Below are 15545 nucleotides of genomic sequence, written 5' to 3' on the forward strand. Positions count from 1 at the left end.
GTGCCTTACAAGAAAATACTTGAGTTACCTGAGCTTCCTTCAGGCACATTATAATGCTGTTGGCTGTGAGTTCAGTGTTAATGAATCAACAAGATACATTAAATAAGTTGTTTTTAAATAGAAACATACAAAACAAAAAAGGTTATGTATTAATCAGTTGGCAAAAATGTGACAAGAGGCTTACAGAAACCTAACCCTGTATTTCTGCCAGAAGCAATACAGTATTCACTAATTCTGAGTTAGGTTCACTAAGCAGAACTTTACTGGAATAGTAAGAATCAAATGTGTTGACTTCTTGCTCAATGAATAGAATGACTTGATTCACAAGGACATCAATGTAACAAAACAAAACTAAGGATTTTAAAGTTTTATTAAGCACTTTGGGGAACTTTGTATATATTTCTGCTGCCAAATACTAACAGCTAAATCATATTCAGCTAATATCTGGATTAGTATCTGTCTTCTTGTCACCTGTCTTTCATTAATACTAAAATTGATTTACCTTAATACTTAAATTCTCACCTTCAGTAAGCTGTTGTTCAAGGTCCTTAATCTCTTCTGTTTCCTTAGCAATCCTAGAAAGTATCTCATCCAAACGGCTTTCAAGTTGTTTATACTGTTTGTTCATAATGTCAAGCTGTTGTTCTTGACCCCTTTTCTGAGCTGTCATATGGGACTGAATTGCAAAAAAAAAAAAAAATTAACTGCTTTTAAAAATGATCATTAACAGTATTTTTAAAGAAAGAATAGAAAACAAAATTTAACAATTTGCATCTATTTTGGTTCAGGCCTTGTGTTCTTTCACGAGCAGTCTTCATTTAAAGCTCATAACTTAATGTGGGAATCATCTCCATTTCACAGAGGAGAAAAGTGACGATCAGAGAGGTTAAATGATTTTTCCAAGGGCACAGCTACTAGGTAATATAGCCAAGTTCAGTGTTCTTTGCATTGCACTAATATGTGAATTTTTGAAAAGCTTCTCAAACAGCGGATTGATTACATACATATATATCCATAGAAAAAAACTAAAAAATATATATTCCAAAATGTTAACAAGGATTATATCTGGGCAGAAAGATTACAGGAGTTTTTTTTTTTTTTTTAAATAAGTTTTTTTAATACTTAAAAAAAAAATGTAATAGACAAGTAATACCTTTTTAATAAAAAAATATACTAAATGTACTTAAAAAAGAAGTTTCTTAGGGAAAAAAACAGAGACATGAAATAAGTAAATATTTACCTGGAATTCAAATTTGTACAAAGAAACATTTTTGGTCTTAGATTTGATAATCTGGGACCTCAGAGGGTTCTCGAAGACCATTTTGCCCAGTGATTCTTAAGAGGAAGGGCCCTAGGGCAGTAAACCTCTCTAGTACGACAACTTTTGCTCCCGCTGGGAAACAGCTTACACACACCCACACACATTCTCACATCCTAGCAGTCATCGCATTACTGAGCCACTGTTAAAGAAAGGAGTGGATTGTATTCTTCAGGTGTGCTGGAAGGAAAAAAAAAATCAAGAGCCAACAATCTAGTCTAGCCATCTAATCCTTCATTTTACATGTGAGAAAACTGAATCTCAAATCCATCCAATGATTGCCTGGGTCTCCTTAGGCAACTGTTCATATGGAGACAAAATAACTCCCTAGAGAATCTTTACGCTCCTGTTTACGCCCTTGTGACTACAGTTTGCCTCCACAGGTTCAGAGACCTAAAATAAACTAAGAAAAAGTTATCAGGACAGAGACTATTTTCACAGTCTGAACAACAAATACCAAGGCTCTCAAGTATAAGATCCGTTTGATTACAAAAGCACATTCCTCAACTTAAAATGTCTGTTACCCCAAAGACAAGAAAGAAAAGTCTCTTCATTTTGAAGAACAAATGAGTGGCAGTTTGACAGAGATTTTCGAAACTTTTCTTCCCCCTATATTTCCAGAATAACTATCTGAAATCTTTCTGAAAAGGTAACTGCAGATGACAGCTTAAATTCTAAGTAAACTTAAGATTTTTATGGCTCAAGAAGTAAGAAAACCACCACTGCACTCATGGCAATATCACTAAATCTTTAACATTCACAATTAAAAATTCCATTGAAACCTCCTTATATGCAGGACAAAAATAAATTGGTTCAATATGCCAGTATTTTGCACTAAGCACATGGGAGCAAAAGTAGATTTTGCAATCTTCACTACCATGAAGTTCACAAAAGAGTTGTTATAAAAACAGGAACTTACATCTCTGACTCCTCCTCCTTTTAAGTTCTTTGTTGGGCGAGCAAAAAAAAAAAAAAACAAGAAAATGATTATACCTTAGCTTACAATTTCTCCTGTTCAAACTGGGCCATTGAGAACAGAGAAATTGTGGACGGAACGCTTTCTAACGCTGTCTTCAAATTCATGTGCACTTCCCTCTCTGACAGCCACATTTTTGTAAGCATTTCAGAGGCTCGGTAACCTCCCAGCTCTTCAAACCACATTCCTGGCCGAGGGTGAGCTGCAGCCCTGCCTGTCCAATCACAAGCAGCCTTTACAGGCCGACCCCACCCTCCATGCTTTAAATCATTACACAGGAAGCTCCTGGGGGCCAATCACGGACAAACTTTGCAACTGATCACTACAGGCTTAATTTTCTCTAGAGAACAGTTACCTTCTGCTTCTACTGGGCATTTCCTGATAGGGAAGAGCAATACAAATCTTCCTTTTTTGTGTTTGCTCCCATAATATCTGTGCTAGTTATCAAAATTTGTATAAAATAAAATGATTTTTAAATGGTGCCTTTTCCTTTTAAAGCCTAGCTAAATGCTGTTTGTTGATAACCAACTAGTCTAAGCTCTGAGGCTAATTGTAAAAATAATTAATCTCTTTTAGATCTTTAATCTCTTGGAAGGGAAGGGGTCACCGCAATACCATAAGCTTGGGTTTGCCTCTTCCTATAAAGGGTGACTTTGGGTAAATCATTAAATCTTTTTCAATTACTTTTTCATCCCCTGCAAATTGGGAGGAAAAAATGCCACCAACCTCACTTGATGCTGTGATAGAAGTCTTCACTAGCATATGGCAAATACCCAGCACCACGCAAGACACATTATGGGTACTTTATGTGTTTTTTCCATCATATCTCTCATCAGTCATATGCTATTCTCTAATCTCTCAAGCTTTTACCTTTAAATTTTACTTGCTACTAAGAAAGATACTTCATCTGATTAGATAATAAAAGTTAACTAAATAAAAGTCTACCTACATCTATACAAACACATGTAGGAGATTCCCCTCTTGATTTCTTTCCCTTTAGCTAAAACGCTCATATTTTTTGACCCTAAAATGAAGCGCCTGTGACTAGCCAATAAGGTGACTTTGTGCAGATTAGAAAAAGATGGTCCCTTTGGATCAATGAATTAAAAAAAAAAAAAGCAACCTTTGTTGTTCACACTAAGGCTGCAACCTTAAGAGCTAATCTTTAGTAGTTTTAATAAAATCAAATAAATCTGGTTTATATGTTTCACTCCTACCAGCACAAATTAATTTTGGCTACCTTCAAAACTTGGATGCCATTCCTACTTGTCATTTAGCTCCTTTATATATGTAACTCTTTACCAAAATCCAGTGAGAATTAAACTCACTGTCTGCCAAATGGAGCCCTGGGCACAGTGGTAAAGAGCTCAACTGCTAACCAGAAGGTCAGCACTTAGAAGCCACCAGCTGCTCCTTGGAAACTCTATGGGGCAGTTCTACTCTGTCCTACAGGGTCGCTATGAGTCGAAATCGACTCAATGGCAGTGGGTTTGGTTTTGGCTTTTTTTTTTTTTTTTTTTTTGGTCTGACAAATATATCACACTAATTTGTTGAAAGCAGACACATAATCCAGGTTTTAATTAGACTCACAGATCACAGAGCTGGAAGGGGCAGCAAAGAAGCTGTGGGTTGGGTTTACAGGCAGGTTCCTTCCTACCTTCCTTGATGCAAGCACTCATGAACACAGGGCTGGCCCCTATGGATACAGACACCAGCAGGATACAGCTCTTGCCCTCAAGGACCTTATAAGGGATTGCAGACTTCTGAACAAATAAATGCAATAAGGTAAAGTATACTGACCATATTAAAAATGACTTAAAATATCTGGTTTTTCATGTGACAAAAATTCCTTAAAATAAGACTATTTCAGTGTCATTTTCTTTTTTAACTTTTTTGTAATAAAATATATATAACAAATTTGTCATTTTTTGGTTTCAATTTTAACACTAAGTTTTAGGCTTTTGTTGGAAAAGGCCTTATGTCTGTGATGGTAAGGCTATCTTTTGTTAAAATTAGCTGGCCTACAACAAATATTTATGATAGTTCACTAAAATATTTAAAGTACTGGTCTGACAGAGCCTGGAGGAAGCCTTGTGACTATGGCCCCTGGATACTCTGCTAACCCAGAACTAAAACCAGTCCTGAAGCCCACTTTTCAGACAAAGATTAGACAGGCCTATGAAACAAACAATAACACATGTGAGGAATGTGCTTCTTAATTCAACCGAATATCTAAGATTAAATGGGCAACTCCTGCCCAAAAGCAAGACAAGAAGGCAGGGATAGGAACTGGACAAATGGACACAGGGAACCCACAGTGGGAAGGAGGAGCATGCTATTACAGTGTAGGGACTGCAACCAATGTCACAAAACAATATATGTATACATTTTTGAACGAGAAATTAACTTGAGCTGTAAACTTTCACCCAAAGCACACACACAAAAAAATGTAAAGTACTTAAAGCAATTATAGTGCATTGTCCTTACTATGTTAAATTCTATAAATTCTCTTAATCCAGAGATCTTAAAGTTCTTTAAAATATATAACTTTATTATTCTAAGTATACCAGTAAAATATTTCTACTTCTATTTTAGCAATATTAACTAAAAGATAAGCCATTAGGAAGACTTCTCAGGGTAGAGACAGAAAGAAAGAGCCTGACCCCATCAATCAGCCACCCCATCTGGCCACATTTCAGGCAGGTATGCTCTAGAGGAATGTTTCATTTTTAAGAACAACACAAAATAAATTCAAACAACAACCAGCTTGAGTAGAATATTTGCATAAAGACTGCATGAAGGATTAAAGAAGAGGGAGAGAAAGAATTCTGAACTTCCTTCAGCTCTTTCATCTCACCACCTTGCTTTTAACAAAAAAAGGCAAGATGAGAGAAAAGGTAAGAGATTTGGAGGGTATCTTGGGGCACGTTTTTCTTGCTTTAAAATACAATGAAATAGAACCACTTTAAAAAAAGTAAGCATACCATGCATACATCATTATATTGAAAGCCACTGCCTCAAGCCCTAAGTTGCTTTGTTTTAGACACACGATATATATACGTATATATACACACATATACACACATGTATCACTCAAATTTGTGCATCAAACTAAGAGAGACTTCCAGAAAGGACACTGAGGCTCAAAATGACATGACATATAACATTTAGACAGAATGATATTCTAGTCCCTGTAGAACAAGCCAATATTTCTTAATTTACTTACATGTTTTGGGTCTTTGGAATCCAGGCTATCTATGACTATTTGTAGGTCCTCGATCTCCTTCTGCTTTTCGGCAATTTCTCGTCTTTGTTTTTCCATTTGCATTTCTAGATCCAGAGCTTCCTGACGTAATTTATTTAGAAGTTGTATCCTACCACTCAACTGCTTGAAAAGAAGGTCTTTCTCTGCTTCTGAAATCTAATCTCCCCATACCCCGACACACAATTAACAGGGGATAGCAACACTGATTTATAAATTTAAAGAAAATAAATTCTACAATTTAAAGAGTATTCTGTGCTCTATTAGTTTTCCAATAAAATGTGAGGCGTTATCTAGGCACTCCATTCACAGCTTATACTTTTATGTTTATTGTATGCAGAAAATCTTATTTTATTAAAGTTTATGAAAACTAATAATGTAACAGGTACAAATGAAGCTGTCATTCTAGTACAAGCAATTTGGAAATCATTAATAATAACAATAATATTAATGATAAACCAGCAGTCATCAAGGTGATTCTGACTCATGGCGACCCCATGTGTAGCTGACTTTTTATAACACTTACTTTAATGTGCCAGGCACTGTTCTACACTCTTTATATAATTTAAACCTCAAAACATATAAGGTAGAAAATATATTTATCCTAATTTTACAGATAAAGAAACTGAGTCATAGAAAATTTAAATAGCTTGCTCAAGGTCACATTATTAGTAGGCGGTAGAGCCAAGACTTAAGCCTAGACAGTGGGGCTCCAGACCATGTCCCTAACTACTATACTACAGTCTCCTAGCTAGTATAAATATTAAGATGGTCAAGCAATAAATTCTGAGTACTAGTAGGGAAGCAATAACTTTAATACCCTATCTCCTATTTCTAGCAGTTTTTAGCATACAAATTTATACAAATGTAGAAATGTGTCTCAAAAATCTATATTAAACTGTAAAAAAGGCACAAAAAAAAAGTATGCAGAATAAAGATTGGAAAGAAATGAAATATTGATAATGACTGTCCACAAGTGATGGAATTGTTGGTACTTCTTGACCCTTTTTTTAAACTCTTCTATATTTCCAAAAAGGAGCCCTAGTGGTCCAGTGGTTAAACACTCAGCTGTTAACCGAAAGATTGGTGGTTTGAACCCACCAGCTGCTCCTAGGGAGAAAGATGTGGCAGTCTGCTTCCATAAAGATTACAGCCTTGGAAACTCTATGGGGCAGTTCTACTCTGTCCTACAGGGTCACTATGAGTCAGGATCATTTTGACGGCAACAGGTTTGTATCTCTAAAATCCTTCCAATAATCACAATACCTTTAAAATCGGAAAAATGAAAAATTCTCTGCTGACTGGTAAAATCATCTCACACTTTAGAATTCTAAATTATAGCAAGCAAGCTCTCATTAAATTGAGATCTTTATTTTACTGATTTGAGGACTGTGTATAAGAACCAGGCTGAAGCTTACCTCTGTCAGCATGCTGAGTAAATTAACAGCGTAAAGAAAAATTTAGGCTTATATTTACTCATTTAAAAGGACTATTTTTTTCCAAGCACATTTTGTAAGCATCATTTATTTCAATATTATATATATTATTCAATCTATCAATCTGTTGATCTGTATAAAGCTTTGGTCAGGGCTATTATAAAGCATTCTTATTTAATCATTAAAATAATTTAATCATTAAAATCATTCTTGATAGCTCCCTGTATTGCATCTCCCACTTTCAGTCCATCTTAAGTCCTAAGTTCTACTGCCAAATTTTACCCAGAATCAGTCTGCATCTCTCCATGTTCACCATCATCTTCCTGGTCCAAGCCATTATCATCTCTCGCCTGCACTAAACAATAGCTTCCGAACTGATGCACACATTTCCATTCTTTCTACCTTCCTCACCCCCGTTCACTCTCCATGCAGTAGCCAGGGTCTTTTAAAAATAAAATTACAGGCCACTCTACCACCCAAAGCCCTTCAAAGATTTCCCACTGCATTTAGAATAAAATTCAAACTACTTAAAATGGCCTAGGAAACCTGGCATGATCTGGACCCTATGGTCTCTTTGATCATCTTCCACTCTAACTCTACAGAGGAATCTTTAGCCTAAAAGCTTTTGCACACAGTGTTCCCTCTGCCTGAAATATTCCTGACCCCAACTTTGCCTCTTTAGCTCTTTCTCATCCTTTGAGTCTTAGTCTAAATGTCATCTTCTCAGAGGGTCTACAATCTAAATTACATACCTTTTACAATGTCTCTCAATTTTTTTCCTACAGCGCTATGTTGTTTAACTATATATTTCTTTTTTTTCTTGATTATTGTCTATTTCCCCTATTAGTCTGTTCATGAACTTTTCATGTCTTTTTTGTTCATTACTCAGGGCCCAGCCCAGTCAGTAACTGGCATATCATCAGCTTCCAATAAACCTGAATCAATTTCTAGTTACTGTATGATTTGAAAGTAACAATACAGTATATCTTTTAAGAAAAATCTACAATTTCTTCTACCTATTAAAGTATGTTGTTGTTTGCCATTAAGGTGAACCCAACTCACAGTGACCCTATACGACAGAGTAGAACTGCCCCATCGGGTTTCATAGGCGGAAATCTTTAAGGGAACAGATAGCCAGGTCTTTTCTCCTGCAGAGTGGCTGGTGGGTTCGAACAGCTGACCTGCGATCAAATTAACAACAGCAACTTGAAAGATTAGATAGGCGCCTTAGGGGGCGATGTGTTTATGTCAATGAGGGAGGAACAACTTAGAAAAGGAGGGTGCGAATGGTTGTACAACTCAAAGAACATAAGTGATGTCACCGAACTGTACATGTAGAAACCGGTAAACTGGTGTATGTTTTGCTGTGTATGTCTTCAACAACAACAAAATAAGTAAAAATTTTTAAAAAGTTTAAGCAACTAAAAACTCTTACGTACTTAAAAACTAAAATGTCAAAACACTTCCTTTTTTGAATTTCCCCCCTATGCAATTACATCATGATTTTAAGCTGCTTATTTTGTCACAATGCCCTTTGGTATTTCTGAGTGTCACTTCCATCTTTTTGTACACCATATTTTGTATCATTTACTTTTTTGCTGCTTGTTTTTGATAATGTTCACGCTATAGTAATGATGTCTTAACCTAGATCCTAGAATCTTAAAGGCAGGGCACTTAAATTAGAAGAAATACACCCAGAAGCAACTTCCTTGGGTAAAGTACTGGCTTTCATAATATAGTGGATTAAATACATGTTTTTATATAAATCTCAAGTAATTAGTCTCTATATACTTTATAAAATGCTAATACGATGTCATCATGAATAGAAGGAAAATGTAATTGGGAAATGCTAGAAACCTATATTTGACTCCGAAACTTACTATTCCACAATTAGTACTGATTTAAAAATTGTTTCCAATGAATATGAAAGGAACAAACATTTCATTTATTCATTTCCTCTTAGCGGTGCTGTTTTGTTTTTACATACTTTTTTCAGTTGGATAGCTTCTTCCAGTTGTTTATATTCTTCTGTAGCTCTTAAAATTTGTTGTTCTGCCTTTTCTATTTCATCATGCAGTTCTGATAGCCGAGTCTGTGCTATAATTTAAAAACATATGCACACGTACACACAAGAAAAACACTGAATTCCAAAACTTCTACCATACAGATTTTTTTCTTTGCAATCACCTCATAACTAATTCCCTCATTATAGGTCACAGTAATAAAAAAAATAATTTTTTATGATGGTTTTTCATCTCTATTAATCTTTAAAATAAATTGTTTCATGATATGTTACAGTACTATAATTGAGCCTTTATTTGTAAAATCCTTAATATAAAACGGACTTTACTGAATATTCCCAACACTAGAGAACCCTTCTGAAGAGTAAGGATTTTATTGGTAAATATGTTTGAGGCAAATGCTTTATCAGGCTCAATATCAAGAAATTCACTACCACATATTCTCTTCCAGCTGTAGGTACTCCCAGAATCAATTACTTACTACCTCAAATTTCAGATTTCTCTCTTACTCCCTCTCTTCTTCCCTGCCTCCTAAAAAACTATAAGCTCCTTGAAGCTAGTCTGCACATATACTATCTGATTTATTTTTGCTTTCCCCCTACAGAGCCTTAGCATACAGTAAGTGTAGACAAGGGGAACTGAGCCTCTCCTTTCCCCTCTCCAAGTCAATCTCTATAGGCCTTCCACGTCCATTACTTAGCTACCAACTAAGGGAAAGTAAGTTGCCAGTCTGACTGTTGAGTGGGCCATAATTACTAGGGGAATGCATGGACTCAGGTCTGTATTCTCCTTCCATTTTCATGCAGCTACCCGGATAAGTAGAGTCAAAGTTTGTCACTGACAAGGTCTCTAAAGTGCCCTCTTGGCTTGACTTCTATGTGACTTTGCTAGAAGGTGGCAAGAACCCTGTGTTTCTCCTTGGGTGGTGGAGGGCAGGAAGGGTGGGAGGTAAAGTGTGGGGCAGGTCAGGAAGACTAGGATGCTGGCCATCAGTCCAAGCCTAAGGACAGTGTCTCACTCAGTTTATTCAAAGTGCTGCTTTAGGTTCTGGCTACATGCATAACAATCAATAAAGTGGTACTTTACTTGCTTCAATTATGATTAATTACGTCTTTGTGTGCAGAGCTCCAGTAGGCTGAAGGGCTGGTTGGCGGGACAGGGTTTACAAATTCTTGGATCCCCTGGACACAATGGCTATCGATTATTGTCCTCAACTCTAACAGCAATCATTAAAAAATAACTTTCTAGATGGATCAATACTTTCTTTTAGACTTCTCATGTAGAACAACAAATGCCATAAATGTTTAAGCGATTAAAAGAATTGTGAAACAAAATTTATCTATACAATCTTTTTATATTTTTAAAGAATTCAAAAAACTTTTTTTAACCTGCACTTATTTTTTTTTCTTTGTCTTCCAGTTGTATGTCCAGTGGCACTTGGGCTTTCAAATTAACTTGCTCATTTCTAAGTTGTTCCCCTTCATCTGGCTCCATCTTCCTGATCTGTACTGGCTGGGCATTATTAATAATGTGACTGTCTGTGGTGAACATATTTCTCTTGTATCTGGATTTGCCAATGTAAGGGCTTTCGTCTGGGGCTTTATCAACTTCAACATACTAAAAGCAAAAGAAATTAAAAGATTTATGGCTTAATAAATAACTTCCAGGCAATCAAATGGTATCGTTCATTTTATTAATGGAAAATATAGCTCAGAATTACCTGAGTTTATATTCAATCCTACATGCTTAGAAACTGAAAAATATATATCATTCTGTTTTCTTATTGTTAATACATCAAAAAAAGAACTAGAACTGAAAATGGCCTCAAAAAGAACCCCTCTACCCCAAAAGAGTGAAAGAGTTTGGACTGGTTGATTAAAGAGCTGCCCACAATGATACGATTTTGAGCACTGCTTAATCTCTAAAACCAGAAATCTGGTTGTTTCATTTTGCTTTATTGGCTGGTATAGACAAAACCTCAGTCTAATAAATTTTAATAACTAGATTTTTAAATAAAATAATGTATGATAACAGCTAGCATCATGGGCCTCAGATGTGGTTCCTTTGTTGCAGCAGAATTTATGGCATTTGTACCAATAATGGCTGATTAATATTAAACCCAATGATTACTGAAAAAACAATGTAGGAAGATGACTATTCTATGGCCACTGAAGCAGGCAATGTACTTTTTCTGGAAGTTTGGATTTAAAATAGCTACTCCACCCATACTCTTGAGCGTGGCAACTGAGGTTTAGACAGCCTTGGGATATGGCTACGGGCAAAGATCCTCTTGGGGCTTTTTACCTCATTAGGATACTCTGTAGCTCACTGAGTTAAAAAAGTCACAGGCACAATCAAAACACAGTTTATACTGCTGATGCTCTCATAATAAGAAAGAGGAATAGTTATTGATAAAATTCCCTGAAAAGCCCCTAGCCACCCCTGCCATGCTGGTTTTAACTTGGGACTGCTAAAACATTAAAACAACTCACCTCTGATGGATAATAAGTTAGTGGCTCAAATTTAGCATCAATTTTATAAAAGGCCAATTCCTGCTCCAGCTCGTACTGTTTCTGACAAGCTCGCGTTAGTTCCATGGTCTTCTGTTTTAGCTATTGGTCCAATTTGATATGAGACAACATATGGTGTCAGCAAGTTAGTGCAAAGGTGCAACAATATGGAAAGTTCTAGTCACAACTAATAATTACATTTTTTAAAACCTCACAGCAAACACAACATTCAGAACATTTTATCTTAATTTTAAATTACTACAAATAATGAAACATAAAATTATCACTTCATAAGGGATCACATAAGAGACCTTTGAAGTTTATATATGATTTCAAGTTGCAATAAATAAAGATTTTTAAATTGTTAAGTTTCTTTGTCCAAACATGAAAATAACTCTGTATCAATTATTTCTAAGTAAACTAGCCTTTTAAGTACCTGCTTCCTGATTCCCCAATAATTAGAACTGATTTATTTAACATATGCTGTGATTTTAAAAAATTGCTTCAACTCATGTGGAGAATTGGATTTTGACTTTAACTACAAAGGAATTATGCAATGAGAAGGAAGAAAAAAAGAAACTCGTTTTGATTGTTGTATTTGTGGTTAATGGCATCATAGGTTTTAAATGTTCAAAACATTATTCTTTGTAGAGGGTAAAGGATGTAAATAAGCTCAATCAGATGAAAACATATATCATATTTTTATAAAGTAATCCTATAACTTTTTAGTTATTCTTAGAAGCTTTCAGAGCTGGGAGAACACATGAAATCATCCAATCTAATTCTCTGAATTTATAAATGAACAAATTGAGTCCCAGATTGGTGACGTAACTTGTCAAAAGTTACATATTAGATTAGTGACACAGGTTAAATACTTTCTGAACTAGCTACCTGTACCAGTCCCCTTTCTACTATACCATTCCTTTGAGTTCATTTCAAAGGTCCACTAAGTGATTTATGCCTCCCCTTTTTTTGTGCCAATGTCTGATAGTAGATACCAGACAAAGAACATGCAGAAAAACTTCATTAATGTAAAAATGCAAGCTGAAGAGAACAAAATATAAACAAACATACATGTTACAACACCCAGGAAGTTAAAGTCGTGCATGACTTAGCTTACAGTCACTTCTTGATTATCCATCAAACTGACAATAATGCTAGTCTGGATAACAGGCAATACTGGTTGAGCGCTCACTGTGTGCCAAAACCTGGGCTAAGCATCTTACATGTGCTGTCTCATTACAACTTCACAACTACCCTATGAGATAATGAAAGCTGCACAGAGAAGTTAAATAACTTCCCCCATCATATAACTGGTAGTGAAAGAGGCAGAGTTCAATGCCAAGTCTCCTGATTTCAAATCCAACACTCTATTTTACCACGCTGCCTTCAGTGTCCTGCCGCAGGGTGTCTAGCACATTACCTATCCACACTGATGCTTTCAATGAACGCTCACACAACCCTGAGTTTCAAAAACGCAACTCACAACCAACAGTGTCAACTAATCCTGGGCTTCTCTCTCCAAAGCTCACAGGCAGTAAAGCCAAACAAACAACATATGCGGCCAAAACCAAGGATAATGCAGGGAATTTATAATACTCTGTGCTTCTCAAAGTACTTTTAAATCTTTTATAGCAGTAGGTTTAGCATATAATAAGCATATAATAAGCACTCAATAAATGTCTGTTGCAGAAATGCATGACCAATATAGGAATCAAATGACATGGAAAGTAGGCTGGTTACTATATTACTCTGGATAATCATGAGTTGACTGCAGTTAACATATTTACCAATAGGAAAAATGATAAAAATTCTTTCCCCACATCTAAATTCACGCATATGTACACAACCATTAAAAAAAACACACACACACACACACACAAGCACATTTCCCCAAAAGGCAAGCCAGTTTCAAAAATAAAAGATAAACAAACATATTAATACATGTTATCATGCAAACCATGTAAAATACAGTATGTAGTTCAGCCCTGAAGAAACTACCTTTAAGGAAGAATACAGAATCGGCAGAAAAGGGCCTGCAAGAAACCAAGGCTAAAAAGGAGAAAGAATCAGAGACCATCATCTGGAGAACTCCAGAGAGTTAAGCTGTAATAATACAAGATGCTAAATTCTATTTTCTGACAACTTACCTTAGGAAGACCTAGTTATTAGTATTTGCATTACTCTTACACAGACACATTTAATCATCATCTAACTAGGAGTTAGATTTGCCACCTTTCATTACTTAACTGATTCATTTGAAATTATTTTCACATTCATTACCTCATTAAATCCTCACAGGTCTGTGAGGCAGGCAGGATAGGTAAATCATCCTCACTTTAAAAATGAGGAAACTGAAAGCTACACAAAGAGTAAGTTTGGTTAATATTTGTTGGTGACGACAGAAGGGGGACTACTATGGTTTAAACTGTCACCAGAAGTGTTACCTCAGTGTCACTAATTCTTTTTATATACATATGTATGTATGTGCACACACACACATATCTGTGTTTTATAAATTAATTGACCTAAGAAAACTGGAACGCACTATACAACTACAGATGATATCAGGTGTTCTGCATACAGTAACAGAAAACATTTTTCAAATGCAGGATCTTAAAATAAGACTCAGGATTCCTTCGTAACATAGAATAGTCCTCTGGACTAAAAAAAAACATGAACTGGCAATTTAAAGAACAAATACAAACTAGCCAATGAATGCGTACACAATACTCAATCCTCTAACAACTAAAGAAATGCAAAATTAAAATAGTAATAAGATTATATTTTTTTCTATCATATTTACAAGTTCAAAATAACAATATCCAGTGGGGAACTCACTGCTATAGGAGTTGAAATTGGTTATAAGCTTTTTGCAGCATGCGTTAACATTTATCAAAATTTGAAATGCAAATTACGCAGTAATTTCACTTGTAGTGATTTATGGTAAAGGATTACTAGCATGAATACATCAGGCTACGCACACACATACACACACACACCCCCCAAGATTTTCTCTGTGTTACTGTCCCTAATAGCAAAAAAAAAAAAAAATGGAGGCAACCTAAATATTCGTGAATACCAAAACTCATTGCTGTTGGGTCGATTCTGACTTATAGTGACCCTATAGGACAGAGTAGAACTGCCCCATAGAGTTTCCAAGGAGTGCCTGGTGGATTTGAACTGCCGACCCTTTGGTTAGCTACTGTAGCACTTAACCACTATGCCACCAGGGTTTCCAAATATTCATCAATAGGAGTAAGCTAACTTACAGAGGATCCATATAATGGGAGCACTATACAGACTTTTAAAAGAATGAGAAATATATATACATATTTTAACTATGAGAGTTGTTCATGATATACTGTTATGTGAAAAATAAGTTGCAGACTTACACAGTTAAGATTCCATTCTGTTTTTTAAAGTCACAAACATTCAAAGGTATATATGTCTTTAATTTTACATATTTATATACATACAAATATAAACTTACATAGCGTTATATAATCACATATATAATGTATTTAAAAAATGCATAGGAAATAAGAAGGATATATATTAACATCCAAGGAATGGAGTAGGGAAAAGTGGAACCATTATTTTCTACTGCATATATTTGTTATCTGAATTTGTTACAATAAACATATATTAATTTTGCATACAAAAGTATGCTTAAGTGGTTAATGATAAAAATAAATAACATAGAGAAGAGCACAACCTGACATCTATAAAAATAGTTACAGGAAAAAAATAGCAAAAACTGTTGACAATTTACAAAACATTTACTCACACAGCACAAACATATTAACAACATTATAAATTTTTTTAAAAAGTAGACAACTATAACAGTATCTATAATTTTGGAATAGCACAAAGTCTTAAGACATGATATTTTGTCCAGGTTTTCAGTGGGCTAAAAATGGGTTGACTATCTAGGCCAGGGGGTCACCATTTGGAAATTATAAAGTTATTTAATTTTAGTAGTAAAAGATGGATCCCATATTCCAAAAAAGATCTATAAC

General features: G+C 35.3%; 1 protein-coding gene across 14 annotated transcripts in view; it reads right to left on the reverse strand.

The window, feature by feature from the left end:
- CNTRL (centriolin) overlaps positions 1-15545 on the reverse strand; it is a 106214-nt gene that overhangs the window by 62074 nt on the left and 28595 nt on the right. For 10 of the 14 annotated variants that reach the window (XM_023544982.2, XM_010587680.3, XM_003407772.4 and 7 more), the window contains 5 exons: positions 11506-11625; positions 10402-10630; positions 8980-9089; positions 5521-5715; positions 523-676 (listed from right to left, as the gene is read on the reverse strand). In XM_023544982.2, the coding sequence (XP_023400750.2) occupies positions 523-676; positions 5521-5715; positions 8980-9089; positions 10402-10630; positions 11506-11625 (808 nt within the window). Of the gene's footprint in view, positions 1-522; positions 677-2237; positions 2265-2311; positions 3754-5520; positions 8174-8979; positions 9090-10401; positions 10631-11505; positions 11626-15545 lie in introns of those variants that run through there. The other 4 variants (XM_023544983.2, XM_023544984.2, XM_064291509.1 and 1 more) reach the window with 4 other exon arrangements.

This window comes from Loxodonta africana, chromosome 9, assembly GCF_030014295.1.
Source record: "Loxodonta africana isolate mLoxAfr1 chromosome 9, mLoxAfr1.hap2, whole genome shotgun sequence".
In the NCBI taxonomy this organism is placed as follows: domain Eukaryota; kingdom Metazoa; phylum Chordata; class Mammalia; order Proboscidea; family Elephantidae; genus Loxodonta; species Loxodonta africana.